Source organism: Hemicordylus capensis, chromosome 5 (genome assembly GCF_027244095.1).
Source record: "Hemicordylus capensis ecotype Gifberg chromosome 5, rHemCap1.1.pri, whole genome shotgun sequence".
Taxonomy (NCBI): Eukaryota; Metazoa; Chordata; class Lepidosauria; order Squamata; family Cordylidae; genus Hemicordylus; species Hemicordylus capensis.
Genome location: NC_069661.1, coordinates 151,798,677 through 151,811,478, shown reverse-complemented (window position 1 = coordinate 151,811,478; position 12,802 = coordinate 151,798,677). Strand labels below are relative to the sequence as shown.

General features: G+C 42.5%; 1 protein-coding gene across 5 annotated transcripts in view; it reads left to right on the top strand.

Annotated features, from left to right (window-relative positions):
- Window positions 1-12,802, top strand: part of SRPK2 (SRSF protein kinase 2) — a 202,626-nt gene that overhangs the window by 22,066 nt on the left and 167,758 nt on the right. For 3 of the 5 annotated variants that reach the window (XM_053257415.1, XM_053257414.1, XM_053257413.1), the window contains exon 1: window positions 1,048-1,108. The exons of the other annotated variants lie outside the window; for them this stretch is intronic. In XM_053257415.1, coding sequence (XP_053113390.1) covers window positions 1,063-1,108 — 46 coding nt within the window. In that variant the 5' untranslated portion in view covers window positions 1,048-1,062. Of the gene's footprint in view, window positions 1-1,047; window positions 1,109-12,802 lie in introns of those variants that run through there. 5 annotated transcript variants of the gene reach the window in all.

The following is a 12,802-nucleotide window of genomic DNA, read 5'->3' as shown; positions in this document are numbered from 1 at the left end:
CTGATATGTACATCTCTAGGTAGTGTACAAAATTTAAAATATTTAAAAGTCACAGATTAAAATACATGACACAAGTAGAATAAAATAGTTATTAAAACAATCTTAGTTTTTAAACCAATTCTATCTCAGGAGGGAGGTCACCTTAAGTAGTGCAGCAGGGAAATGCTTGACTAAGCAGCAGAAGGTTGCCGGTTCAAATGCCTGTTGGTACTATATCGAGCAGCAGCAATATAGGAAGATGCTGAAAGGCATCATCTCATATTGCATGAGATGAAGCAATGGTAAAACCCTCCTGTATTCTACCAAAGAAAACCACAGGGCTCTGTTGGCGCCAGGAGTCGAAATCAACTTGATGGCACACTACTTTTTTACTTAACTTAGGGGGGGAGTTTCAAAATTAGGGTGTTACCACTGAAAAGGCCCTCTGAACCTGTCCCCACCTACCTGTCTCACCCTTGGAGCACGGACTAGGGTTTCAGAAGATGACCTGTTGGAGAGGTTCATATGGGAGCAAGCTTCAGATACGCTGATTCCAAACAATTTTGGGCTTGTATAGCTTTCCTATCAACTCCCCTGTAAAATATTTCTGGTTTGAGAAGAATAAAAAGGAAAATCAACATCTCCTCTTTAGCTTTATTGAACTGTCTTTATACAGTGTAATATACAAAAAGTGTCCATGCAGAGACTGTGATCCAGAACCAGCTGCTTTAAAAGAAAATGATTTGGATCCAGATAAAGCGAGATTAATATGATGTTCCACTTCATGCAGAAAAATAGTGATTTTAGAGTAGCTCTAGTACCTACACACAAAGCCCACTAATGGGAGAGGGGTCTTGCATGTCCAGCACCTGCTTGGTATATTCTGATGTCACAATATATTCAGTGAACAAAGGGATGACTTTTAAGTACCTCAGACAAGAGGTGTAAGGAAGAATTCACATGTGTATGGAGTAGAGAGGGAGAAAGTACATGGAAAGGGGGAGGAAGACAGAAGGAAGAAATGCATGGGGAGAAGGACACACACAACATGAAACCACACTCAGTTCTCAGAGCCCAAGAATCATGGGAATTTCACAAAACAACTCTGTATTCCCTGACATTTTCTTAGGTAAATATTATTTAATAATATATTTCACTTGATTCATAGAGGTGTATTGCATCAGAAGTTAGGAACAGAACAGTCCAGCTCCCTACAGCCAAATTATTTTTCTATATGTATTTTATATGCATCTTTTCACTGGGAAAAATTGTCTTGCTGTAGTTGCCTTCCTTCAAGTCATTATAGCCTACTTTTTCAAAAGCAGGCAGAGAACCGTTTTCTTGACACTAAAATGATTTATTTATTTATTTATTTAAAATATTTATACCCCGCCCTCTAGTGCACTACTGCTCAGGGCGGCTCACAACAATAAGATAGACACAGATACAATTAAAGTCATAAAATTAACTACATTTTAAAAAGTCAGATTAAAAACCACAAGTAGGTTCAATTTAAAACTGAAAATTATAAAAAGCTAAAGAACCTACCAGATATAACAAATTAATGGAACATTAAAAGGCCTCCTTAAAAAGGTGTATTTTAAGATGTTTTTTTAAAACACTGAGGGAGGGAGCATGGCGAAGCTCTTCAGGGAGGGTGTTCCAAAGCTGAGGGGCCACAACCAAAAAGGCCCTGTCTTTAGTCCCCGCCAACCAGATCTCTGTTAGTGGTGGGGTCATCAGCAGGGCCTGAGAGGATGAACGGAGGGCCCTGGCAGATTCATATGGGTGAATGTGGTCTGTCAGGTACCCTGGCTCCAAGCCTTGTAGGGCTTTAAAGGTCAATATCAGCACCTTGAATCTAGTCCAGAAGCAGACCAGTAGCCAATGAAGCTGACGCAGGATGGGTGTAATACTCATGAAGCAACTTGCACCCGCAAGCATCCTTGCAGCAGCATTCTGAACCAGCTGAAGCTTCCAAACAGTCTTCAAGGGCAGCCCCACATACAGCGCATTGCAATAGTCCAATCTGGATGTTACCAACGCATGAGCGACTGAGGTCACTCCACATGAGTGACTGAGGTCCGATTTCTCCAAGTAGGGTTGCAGCTGGTGTACCAGCCATAGTTGGTAAAAGGCACTTCTGCACACTGCTGCCACCTGCGCCTCCAAGGACAGTGTTGGGTCCAGAAGCACCTCCAAGCTGTGGACTTTGTCTTTCAGGGGAAGTGTTACCCCTTTCAAGACCAGATTTACTTCACTGCTTCGATGATCAGTTCTACCAACCCAGAGCACTTCCGTCTTATCTGCATTGAGTTTCAGCTTGTTTGCCCTCATCCAGTCCAGAACAGCCTCTAAACCCCAGTTCAGAGCATCGACTGCCTTCCTGGTGTCTACTGACTTAAAAGATAGGTAGAGCTGTGTGTCATCAGCATATTGATGGCACCGCAGCCCACACCTACGGATGACCTCTCCCAGGGGCTTCATGTATAAGTTAAACAGCATGGGGGACAGAATAGAACCTTTTGGCACCCCATAGGCCAAAGGCCATGGGGTGGAGCAGGTATCCCCCACCACGTTCTGAGTATGACCCCCTAGGTAGGAAAGGAGCCACCTTATAACCATGCCCCCAAGTCCCAACCCAGAGAGATGTCTCAGATATCCCAGAAGGATACCATGGTCGATAGTATCGAAAGCAGCTGAAAGGCACAGGAGGATCAACAGAGTCACACTCTATCTCCCGACATTTTTAGTGTTCTTAGTTTAAAAGGTGGGTTGCATACATATTTGGTCACAAAAAGCGGTGTGGATTTCTTGGAATATGTTGAATTGGAAAAGTTTCTGAGAAATTTCCCGAAGCAGTTTTTTTCATAATTTGCATAGACCATTTCCCCCAACCCCAGGAAAAAGTTCCTATTCTATCTATCTATCTATCTATCTATCTATCTATCTATCTATCTATCTATTTATTTGACTTGTATACCGCCCTTCCAAAATGGTTCAAATTTCCAAAATTTGAAAATATTCAAATTTCCCCAATGCCCTAAATAAATTGTTATATGATTTGTTATATTGCTTGCTCTATATATTTAGTAAAAGTGATTTTTAAAAATATACCATAATAATTTTACGTGCTGTATAAATAGATCAATGTTTTTCACAGAGATGTGGAGAAAAATAATGCAAATTTTATGCAAAAGGGGGAATGTTTGCATGGAAAAATTTCCAGAAAATTTTCCTATTCAAATTTTTCTGAAAAACCCACATCTCTGGATTTTCACTAGCCAAGTAATTGAACTAAAATATTTGATTATTTTTGTGGGGAGAGATCAATACACACATGTAATGTAAAACCCCTGCCACATGTAAAACCTCTGCTAACTTGGCAAAGAGGCACCTTTTAACATGGTGATTCTTTTTATTTAGCAGGGGGAGAGTAACTGGCCCTATCCACCCCCAGCACAGTACTTCCAGTGACTGTTGCTGGTGTCTATCTTATGTTTCTTTATAGATTGTGAGCCCTTTGGGGACAGGGTTCCATCTTATTTATTTGTTTGTTATTTCTCTGTGTAAAGTTTAAACCACCCTGAGCAATTTTTGGAAGAGCAGTATAGAAATTGAATAATATAATATAATATAATATAATATAATATAATAATCCCATCAACAATATGGTGAGACGTAACTTTAATAAATCTATACCGGATCGGTCGTCGCCCGGGTCAACAAGGACCGCGCCAGGTGATGGAGTCCCTGGACATCTGGCGGCAAGTAGGCTACAGGACTCAGGATCTTCAGCTGAGCAACCAGAGCTGGAGACTGCAGGGTTACTGGAAGAAACGTTGCTTAACTGGAAAAAGTATACAAAAAATGCTAACAAGGAAATAATGATCTGCTATTACAAATCTAGTCCAACTAGAAGAGGTTATTTAAAAAGAATGTACCAAATTTGGAAAGAGAAGCATCCAGATACAGAAATAACAGAACAAAGGCTAGCAGACCAGAGAAGATTCATAATAAGAAATAAAGTATTCACAGGAGTTGAGCTGGAAGAACTGCAAAGAGCAACAGAGGCTCAAGATATGGAAGAAGAATTACTACCAGCTGAAAAAGTTGCTCAGGTGCAGGTGGAGGAGGTGTTGGAAATAGAGGATGCCACTGTTACTGAACTGTTTCAAAATCAAAACCAGACAAACTCCCCTTTGCCTTCACCTCAAAAACCCGAATGCTGTTTAACAGAAAAGTAACAAGAACTAAAACAAAAAATAACTGAGCACATGAACCAAACAACCACCAGGGTTCGACTTCCGGCTTTAAAAACAGTTGCCAAAAAACAACTTGCTCAGGCATTAAAAGATGTCAATGCTGCACTTGCAGAAATAACAAGCAATAATTTGCAAGAAACAAACCAACTAATGTACAGTGTAGCAACAATAACAACACAAGAGCTCGGATATAAGATCAGTGGACCTGTAAAAAAAGAAAGTAGTACATCACCTAAATGGAAGATTAGATTAGAAAATAAAATCACTAGCCTTAGATCAGATGCTAGTAAATTGAAAGATATGAAAGACATGAAGCTGAAGAATGAAAACACCAAACAGTATCTGATCCAAAAATACCACCTAGATTCAAGGAAAATTAGAGAAGTCCTGGAAAAAATAAAGCAGCAAATAACAGCAGTGTCAAAAAAGATTAGCAAATATGAAGCCAGAATTACACAACACAGGCAGAATCTCCAATTCTAGTCGAATCAGAGACGTTTCTATCAAAGCCTAGAAGGAGAAACTGCAAGAAACCTAGAAACACCAAATAAAGAAGAAACAGTGCAATTCTGGGGGACATAATGGGACAATCCAATAGATTATAATAAAAAAGCAGGCTGGAAGATAGAGGTCAAAAAATGTAACCAACAAATGCAAGATCTAATAATGACACCAGAATTAATAAGTGAAAGAGCAAAGACAATTAAAAATTGGACTGCTCCAGGCGACGATGAACTGCATGGCTTTTGGCCTAAACACCTAACAAGCCTTCATAAACAACTATCAAAACAGTTCAATCACATTTTGCAAGAAGGTGATATTGAACAATGGCTAACAACTGGGAAAACTAATCTCCTAATGAAAGACCCAGCAAAAGGTGCAGTTCCAAGTAATTATAGACCGATAACCTGCCTGCCAACCATGTTCAAATTATTAACTGGAATAATAGCAGATGAAGTGATGCAACACTTATTAACTAACAAACAGCTTCCAGATGAACAGAAAAGAAATTGCCTGAACACCAGAGGCACAAAAGACCAGCTGCTGATTGACAAAATGATTTTAGAAAATTGCAAGAGAAGAAAAACCAATCTAAGTGTTGCATGGATTGACTACAAGAAAGCCTTCTACTCATTGCCTCACACATGGATACTAAAATGTTTAGAAACAACTGGTGTCAGCAAAAACATTCAGATATTTAATAAAAAAGCAATGAGCATGTGGAGTACACAGTTAACAATCAATGGCGAGACACTTGGACAGGTTGGCATTAGAAGAGGCATCTTCCAAGGGGACTCACTATCCCCTCTGTTGTTTGTAATCGCCATGACCCCACTTTCACAAATACTAAACAAAACAGGCCGTGGATACCAAACATCTAAAACATCAAGTAAAATCAACCATCTGCTGTACATGGATGATCTGAAGTTGTATGGAAAGTGCCAGTCAGAAATTGAATCACTACTAAACACTGTCCGTATATTCAGTAGCGATATAGCAATGGAGTTTGGACTAGACAAGTGTGCTGCATTAATAATAAACAGAAGAAAAATAACGAAAACAGAAGGAGTAGAACTGCCCATTGGAAGCAACATCAAGAACCTGGAAGAGAAAGAACATTACAAATACATGGTCATTCTCCAGGCTGATAACATTGCACAAACTGAAGTTAAAAGAAAAATTGGAAGTGAATACATCAGGAGAGTTAGAAAAATCCTCAAGTCCAAACTCAATGGTGGGAACACCATGCAAGCCATAAACACCTGGGCTATACCTGTTATCAGATACAGTGCAGGAATAGTAGACTGGACCCTGGCAGAGCTAGAAACGCTAGATTGTAAGACCAGGAAAATCATGACCATCAATCATGCTCTGCACCCCCGCAGTGATGTCGATAGGCTATACCTCCCTCGCAGCTCAGGTGGAAGAGGAATGCTGCAAGGCCATCAAACAGTAGAGGAGGAGAAAAAAGGCCTTGAAGAATAGATCAAGGACAGTGAAGAAGATGCACTTCAAATGGTCAAGAACGAGAAACTATTCAACACCAATGAAACAATGCAGGCCTACAAGAAAGAACAAGTCAAGAACCGAGCAGAAAAATGGAGAAATAAGCCCCTGCATGGTCAATATTTGCACAATATAAGTGGAAAATCAGACATCACCAAGACCTGGCAATGGCTTAAGAATGGCAACTTGAAGAAAGAAACAGAGGGTTTAATACTGGCTGCACAAGACATGGCATTAAGAACAAATGCAATAAGAGCAAAAGTTGAAAAGTCAACAACAAACAGCAAGTGCCGCCTTTGTAAAGAAGCAGATGAAACCGTGGACCACCTAATCAGCTGTTGTAAAAAGTTAGCACAGACTGACTACAAACAAAGGCATGACAAGGTAGCAGGGATGATACACTGGAACATCTGCTAAAAATACAAGCTACCTGTAGCCAAAAATTGGTGGGACCATAAAATTGAAAAAGTTGAAGAAAATGAAGATGTAAAAATATTATGGGACTTCCGACTACAAACAGACAAACATCTGCCACACAATACACCAGATATAACTGTAGTCGAGAAGAAAGGAAGACAAGTTAAAATAATCAACATAGCAATACCAGGGGATAGCAGAATAGAAGAAAAAGAAATAGAAAAAATAACATAATACAAAGATCTATAAATTGAAATTGAAAGGCTGTGGCAGAAGAAGACCAAAATAACTCCAGTGGTAATTGGCGCCCTGGGTGCAGTTCCAAAATACCTTGAAGAGCACCTCAGCACCATAGGGGCCACACAAATCACCATCAGCCAATTACAAAAAGCAACTTTACTGGGAACAGCCTATATTCTGCGACGATATCTATAATAACAGCAACAACATTGACAATAATATTCAGCCATCCCATGTCCTTGTGAAGGACTCGATGTCTGGATAAAACAAACCAGTCAATAACAACTGTCTGACTGTGTAAATAAATAAATAAACAAACCAACAACAACACCTGAGGATGGAACAGGCCATCCTTCATCTGATTCAGATCCAGGCCATAGAACCCGTGCCATTGACCAAGTTATGGCAAGGCGTCTATTCTCTATTATTCTTTGTGCCAACACCACAATATAAATTGGTTAGAGCTTCATGATTTCTGTCTAGCCCTCATTCACTTTCTTTCCCATTTCAAAGTGGCCATTTCAAACTGGCTTTTGTGTGGGCTGTGGGGTTAAGACTGCCTTGGACCTGATAGGTGATCTCCAATTGGCTGTTGACAGAGAGAGTGTGACTCTGCTGATCCTCTTGGATCTCTTTGCGGCTTTCAATACCCCCGACCATGGTATCCTTCTGGACTGCCTGAGAGAGGTGGGATTGAATGGCACTGTTTTACAGTGGTTCCGCTCCTATCTCTCTGGTAGATTTCAGATGGTGTTGCTTGGAGACTGTTGATCTGCAAAGCAAGAACTGAAGTATGGAGTTCCAAAAGGCTCCATACTGTCTCCAGTGCTCTTTAACATCTACATGAAACTACTGGGAGAGATCATCAGGAAGTTTGGTGTTTGTTATCAATATGCTGATGACACCCAGATTTACTTCTCCATGCCGACTTCTTCAGGAAATGGCATACCTTCCCTAAATGCCTGCTTGGAGGCAATAATGGGCTGGATGAGGGATAACAAACTGAAGTTGAATCAAAATAAGATGAAGGTACTGACTGCTGGGGACTGGGACCTGAGAGATGGTTTAGATCTGCCTGTTCTGGATGGTGTTACACTCCCCCTGAAAGATCAGGTATGAAGCTTGGGAGTGCTCCTGGACCCAAAGCTCTCACTGGTTTCTCAGGTTAAGGAGGTGGCCAGGAGCAGTTTTTATCAGCTTCGGCTGACACGTCAGCTACGTCTATTTCTAGAGGTGAATGACCTTAAAACAGTGGTACATATAGCAATAGCAATAGCAATAGCACTTACATTTACAGTGGTCCCTCGACTTACAAACTACTCGACATAAGTATTTTTCGAGTTACAAACGGCAGTTTTAGATCCGGTTTTAGATGCGGTTTTTTCGACTTACAAATTTTTAGATGGGGTTTCCTTGACTTACGAATTTTTAGATGGGGTTTCCTCGACTTACGAATTTTACATGCGGTTTCCTTGACTTGCCTGCCTGTTTATTCTTGAAAAGAAATGTTCCTGTGCAGTTTGCAAGCCTTACTGGGGGTCTGGGTCTTTTTTCTAGGCTCCGGAACGCATTAATCAGTTCCCAATGCATTCCTATGGGAAACCGCTTTTCGACTTACGAATTTTTCGACTTACAAATGTGCATTCGGAATGGATTAATTTCGTAAGTAGAGGGACCACTGTATATACCGCTCTATAGCCGGAGCTCTCTAAGCGGTTTACAATGATTTAGCATATTGCCCCCAACATTCTGGGTACTCATTTTACCGACCTCGGAAGGATGGAAGGCTGAGTCAACCTTGCTGGTAACCTTCAGAATTTACTGTAATGCACTCTATGTGGGGCTGTCTTTGTATGTAGTCTTTGTATGTTGGTACAGAATGGGACAGCCAGATTGATCTCTGGGACAACACGAAGGGACCATATAACACTGGTTTTGAAAGAACTGCACTGGCTGCCGATATGTTTCTGGGGGAAATACAAAGCGCTGTTTATTACCTATAAAGCCCTTAATAGCTTGGGATTAGGCTATTTAAGAGAGCGCCTTCTTTGTCATAAACCCTCCCACCTTTTACAATCTTCTTGAGAGGTCTGGTTACGGTTGCCACAGCTCATTTGGTGGCAACTCAGGACCAGGTTTTCTCTGTGGCTGCCCCAGGGCTTTAGAATATGCTCCATGCTGAAATAAGAGCATCTGCTTCTCTGTTTGTTTTCAGGAAGATCCTCAAGACTTTCCTGTTCTCACAAGCTTTTAATTAGAATTTGAATAATTCTATTTGTGTCAGTGAAAACTTTCCTTCTGAAGCTGATAGTGTTTCCATTTTTATCAGGATCACATTACAAAGGAAAGCACTTAAATATCCCCTCCCTGTGCAGCACTATCTCAGGACATTTGGGACTCTGCCCCCCACCCCTGGTGCTATTTATGTTTGAAGAAACAAGGAGGACCAAGTAATGTGTTTAACATCTATCTATCTATATAATTCTCTAAGGCATACCCGTGGCTAATCCTGTGCGTGGCAGCTCTCGTTAAAGTTCATGAGTAGAAGCACTGTGATGATTTGGCAGTGGAGAGTCCGTAAGCAGATAGGGAGGAGGAGTGGTGATCGGGCAATGGAAATTCCATATGCAGATGGGGTGGAGGAGCCTGTGATCATTAAGGACAGTTGGAATCCAACTCTTACTGGTTGGAAGATGTTCTTGATTGTAGAGGAGAGGATAGTGGGCAGGAGTCTGCAAAGAGAGGGGTTGTGAGGGAGGAAAGAGCCCCTTCAGAAGAAGGAGGTTGCTGTTGTGTGAATTAGATGAGGAAACAAGATGAACAAGAACTATTAACTCAGGAAGGGTGAGGGGGGAGAGTGATTGGAGGAGAGAGGAGAGAAAAAGAAGGGAGGGGAAGAGAGAAAGATGGAAGGGCGAGGGACGGGTCTGAGCCTGTCAACGGCCTGAGGGAAACGAGCGACCATGGTGGCGCCTGTTGGCATCAAGGAAGGGCCCAGTCAATCACTGCTGCTGTTTGGGGCTACTGAGGCCATTGGTGGAGGGAGGCAGGCAGGCAAGCAAGGGATGGGCCTGGGCCTGTCAGCGGCCTGAGGGGAATGATTGGCCATGGCAGTTGCGGCAGTGAGGAAGGTCCTGGTCAACTGCTGCTGCTGCTTCTGTGGGGAGGAGCAGGAGCAAGGCTCGGGTAGGGAGCTCTCTGGGGATAGGGGACTGCAGCTTGGCTAATAGGCACCAGCAATGCTGCAGCCGTGACCACGAGGGGTGAGGGGGTTGGAGTAAAAGGACAGAGGAGTGACCAAGAGGGGTGAGGCGGATGGAAGCAACTGGATGGAGGAGGAACAGGAGTGTGGCTCAGGTGAGGGTGGAGAGATCTCTGAGGTGAGGGGAGCAATTAAGTACTGGCAGGAGGTGAGGGGAGAAATCAAGTACTAGTGCGCAGATGCTTTGCTTGGGTTAAGCTAGTAACATTTAATTTGGCCCTTTGTGAGCCCAGCTGATTAACCGAAGGGGTGCCTGCCACAGTGGAAGGGCCAGTGAATGATGTTATCCCTCACCACCATCTTTGGGGCGCAAGGTTAACCCATGAAGGAGTTGCTGCTATGGACCTGGGAGGGGCCATATTGGGCTGAGTGACTAGGACTTTAGCTGTGCTGGGATACTAGAAAGGGAGGGGGTCACACAAGCCCCCTGGTCCTGTGTTAAGATGGCCAGGGATCCAGACTGGAGTGGACTGGCCTGAGAGGAAGCTAGTCCACTGATTGTGGACTAGGCTGAGCATAGGACAGTAAGTGCCCCTCTGACCCAAGGTAAGGGAGACTATGCACCCCAGACCATGAGATAGCAAGCTCAGGGAAAAGGGAGAATACAGAGAAGTAAAGCTAATTTTTGCTATAGTGTAACCAGAACAGAAATAAATACCTTGCATGTGTCAGCTGTTGTTTTGTAATTTGGGAGGTATGGACTTGCTTGGGCCCTTTAATGTTGAGCAACCCCTTTGGTGGGTTAGGGGGAGGAGACCCCAATATCTTTAATGAAGTAAAATCAAACTGTCTGACAACATATAAAAAGAATAAGCATATACATTAAAAATGCTATTAAGCATCATTACATCCCTTTTCTTTGTCATAGTTCCTCCCCATCTCTGGCAACTTTTAAAAAGGAGCTGAAGACACATGTATTCACTCAGGTTTTTAATTAGATTTATGGTTTAAATTTTTAATGCTGGTTTTAAATTATTTTAATGTTAATATTTAAATGATTTTTAATTGTTTAATTGATTTAATTTTGATTTTTACTGTCAAATTGATTTTAATTGTTTTTATTTGTTGTAAACCGCCCTGAGACATTTTGGAGGGGTGGTATATAAATCAATCAATCAAACAAACAAACAAAATAGTTATCATTTTTAAATAATGGTTTAGGTTAAAACAAAAGCAATGCTACTAGGCTAAAGGTGCTTTGGCAAACTTAAAGCTTGCTCAGTAAATATTTGCATGTGTGATCTTAGGATCCATATAGGCTTAAAGGCCTGTTGAGACTTGAGTCTTTTGAAGGGTGGTATCTACTTATATACAAACACACTCACTGATGTTATCTAGCGAGACGTGCACCGGTGGGGGAAACACAGTGGGGAGGGAGTGCATCCTTCCCCCGCCCTTAAAGCCACCACCCCACCATCGAACCCTCGAGCCAGGCAACATTCAAACTGGTTCGGAGGCCCATAAAAGGGCCTTCATGAGGACTTGGTTACAAACTCTCCTATAGTTCTTTCCTCTGTTCCTCCTCCTCTCTTGGGTTATCTGCAAGATCCAGAGGTACAATGCTGACTGCATTCTTGCAGCACCACACTGGGTTGGTTCATGACAGAGAAGGCACTCTCTTAAGTACCCTGGACCCAAGCCATTAAGGGCTTTATAGGTGATAACCAGCACTTTGTATTTCGCTCGGAAACATATTGGTATCCAGTGCAGTTCTTTTAAAATGTGTTATATGGTCCCTTCGAGTTGTCCCAGAGACCAGTCCGGCTGCCACATTCTGTACCAAATGTAGTTTCTGGACTACGTACAAAGGCAGCCCTATGTAGAATGCATTAAAGTGGTCAAGCCTGGAGATGACCAGCATATGCATCATTGTTTTAAGGTCATTTACCTCCAGAAATGAGTGTAGCTGACGTGTCAGCCAAAGATGATAAAAAGTGCTCCTGGCCTCTGCCAAGAGAAACCAGGTAGAGTTTGCGATCCAGGAGCACTCCCAAGCTGTGTACCTGAATGGAGTGGGGTGTGTCCCTCAAGGCTCCATACGCTCTCCAATGCTTTTTAACATCTACATGAAACTGCTGGGATCGATCATCAGGAATTGGGAGCTGGGTGTTATCAGTATGCTGATGACACCCAGATCTACTTCTCCATGTCAACTTCTTCAGAAGATGGCATATCCTCCCTAAATGCCTGCCTGGAAGCAGTAATGGGCTGGATGAGGGAGAATAAACTCAAGCTGAATCCAGATATGATGGAGGTACTTATTGTGCGGGGTCAGAACTCCAGAGACTACTTTGATCTATCTGTTCTGGATGGGGTTACACTTCCCCAAAAGGAACAGGTCCGCAGTCTGGGAGTAGTCCTGGATCTACACCTCTCCTTGGTTTCTCAGGTTGAGACAGTGGCTAGGGGTGCTTTCTATCAACTTCAGCTGATACGCCAGTTGCGTCTGTTTCTCGAGATGAAGGACCTCAAAACAGTGGTACATTTGTTGGTAACCTCCAGACTGGACTTCTGTAATGCGCTCTATGTGGGGCTGCCTTTGTACGTAGTCCGGAAACTTGAGTTGGTTCAGAATGCGGCAGCCAGGTTGGTCTCTGGGTCATCTCAGAGAGACCACATTACTCCTTTTCTG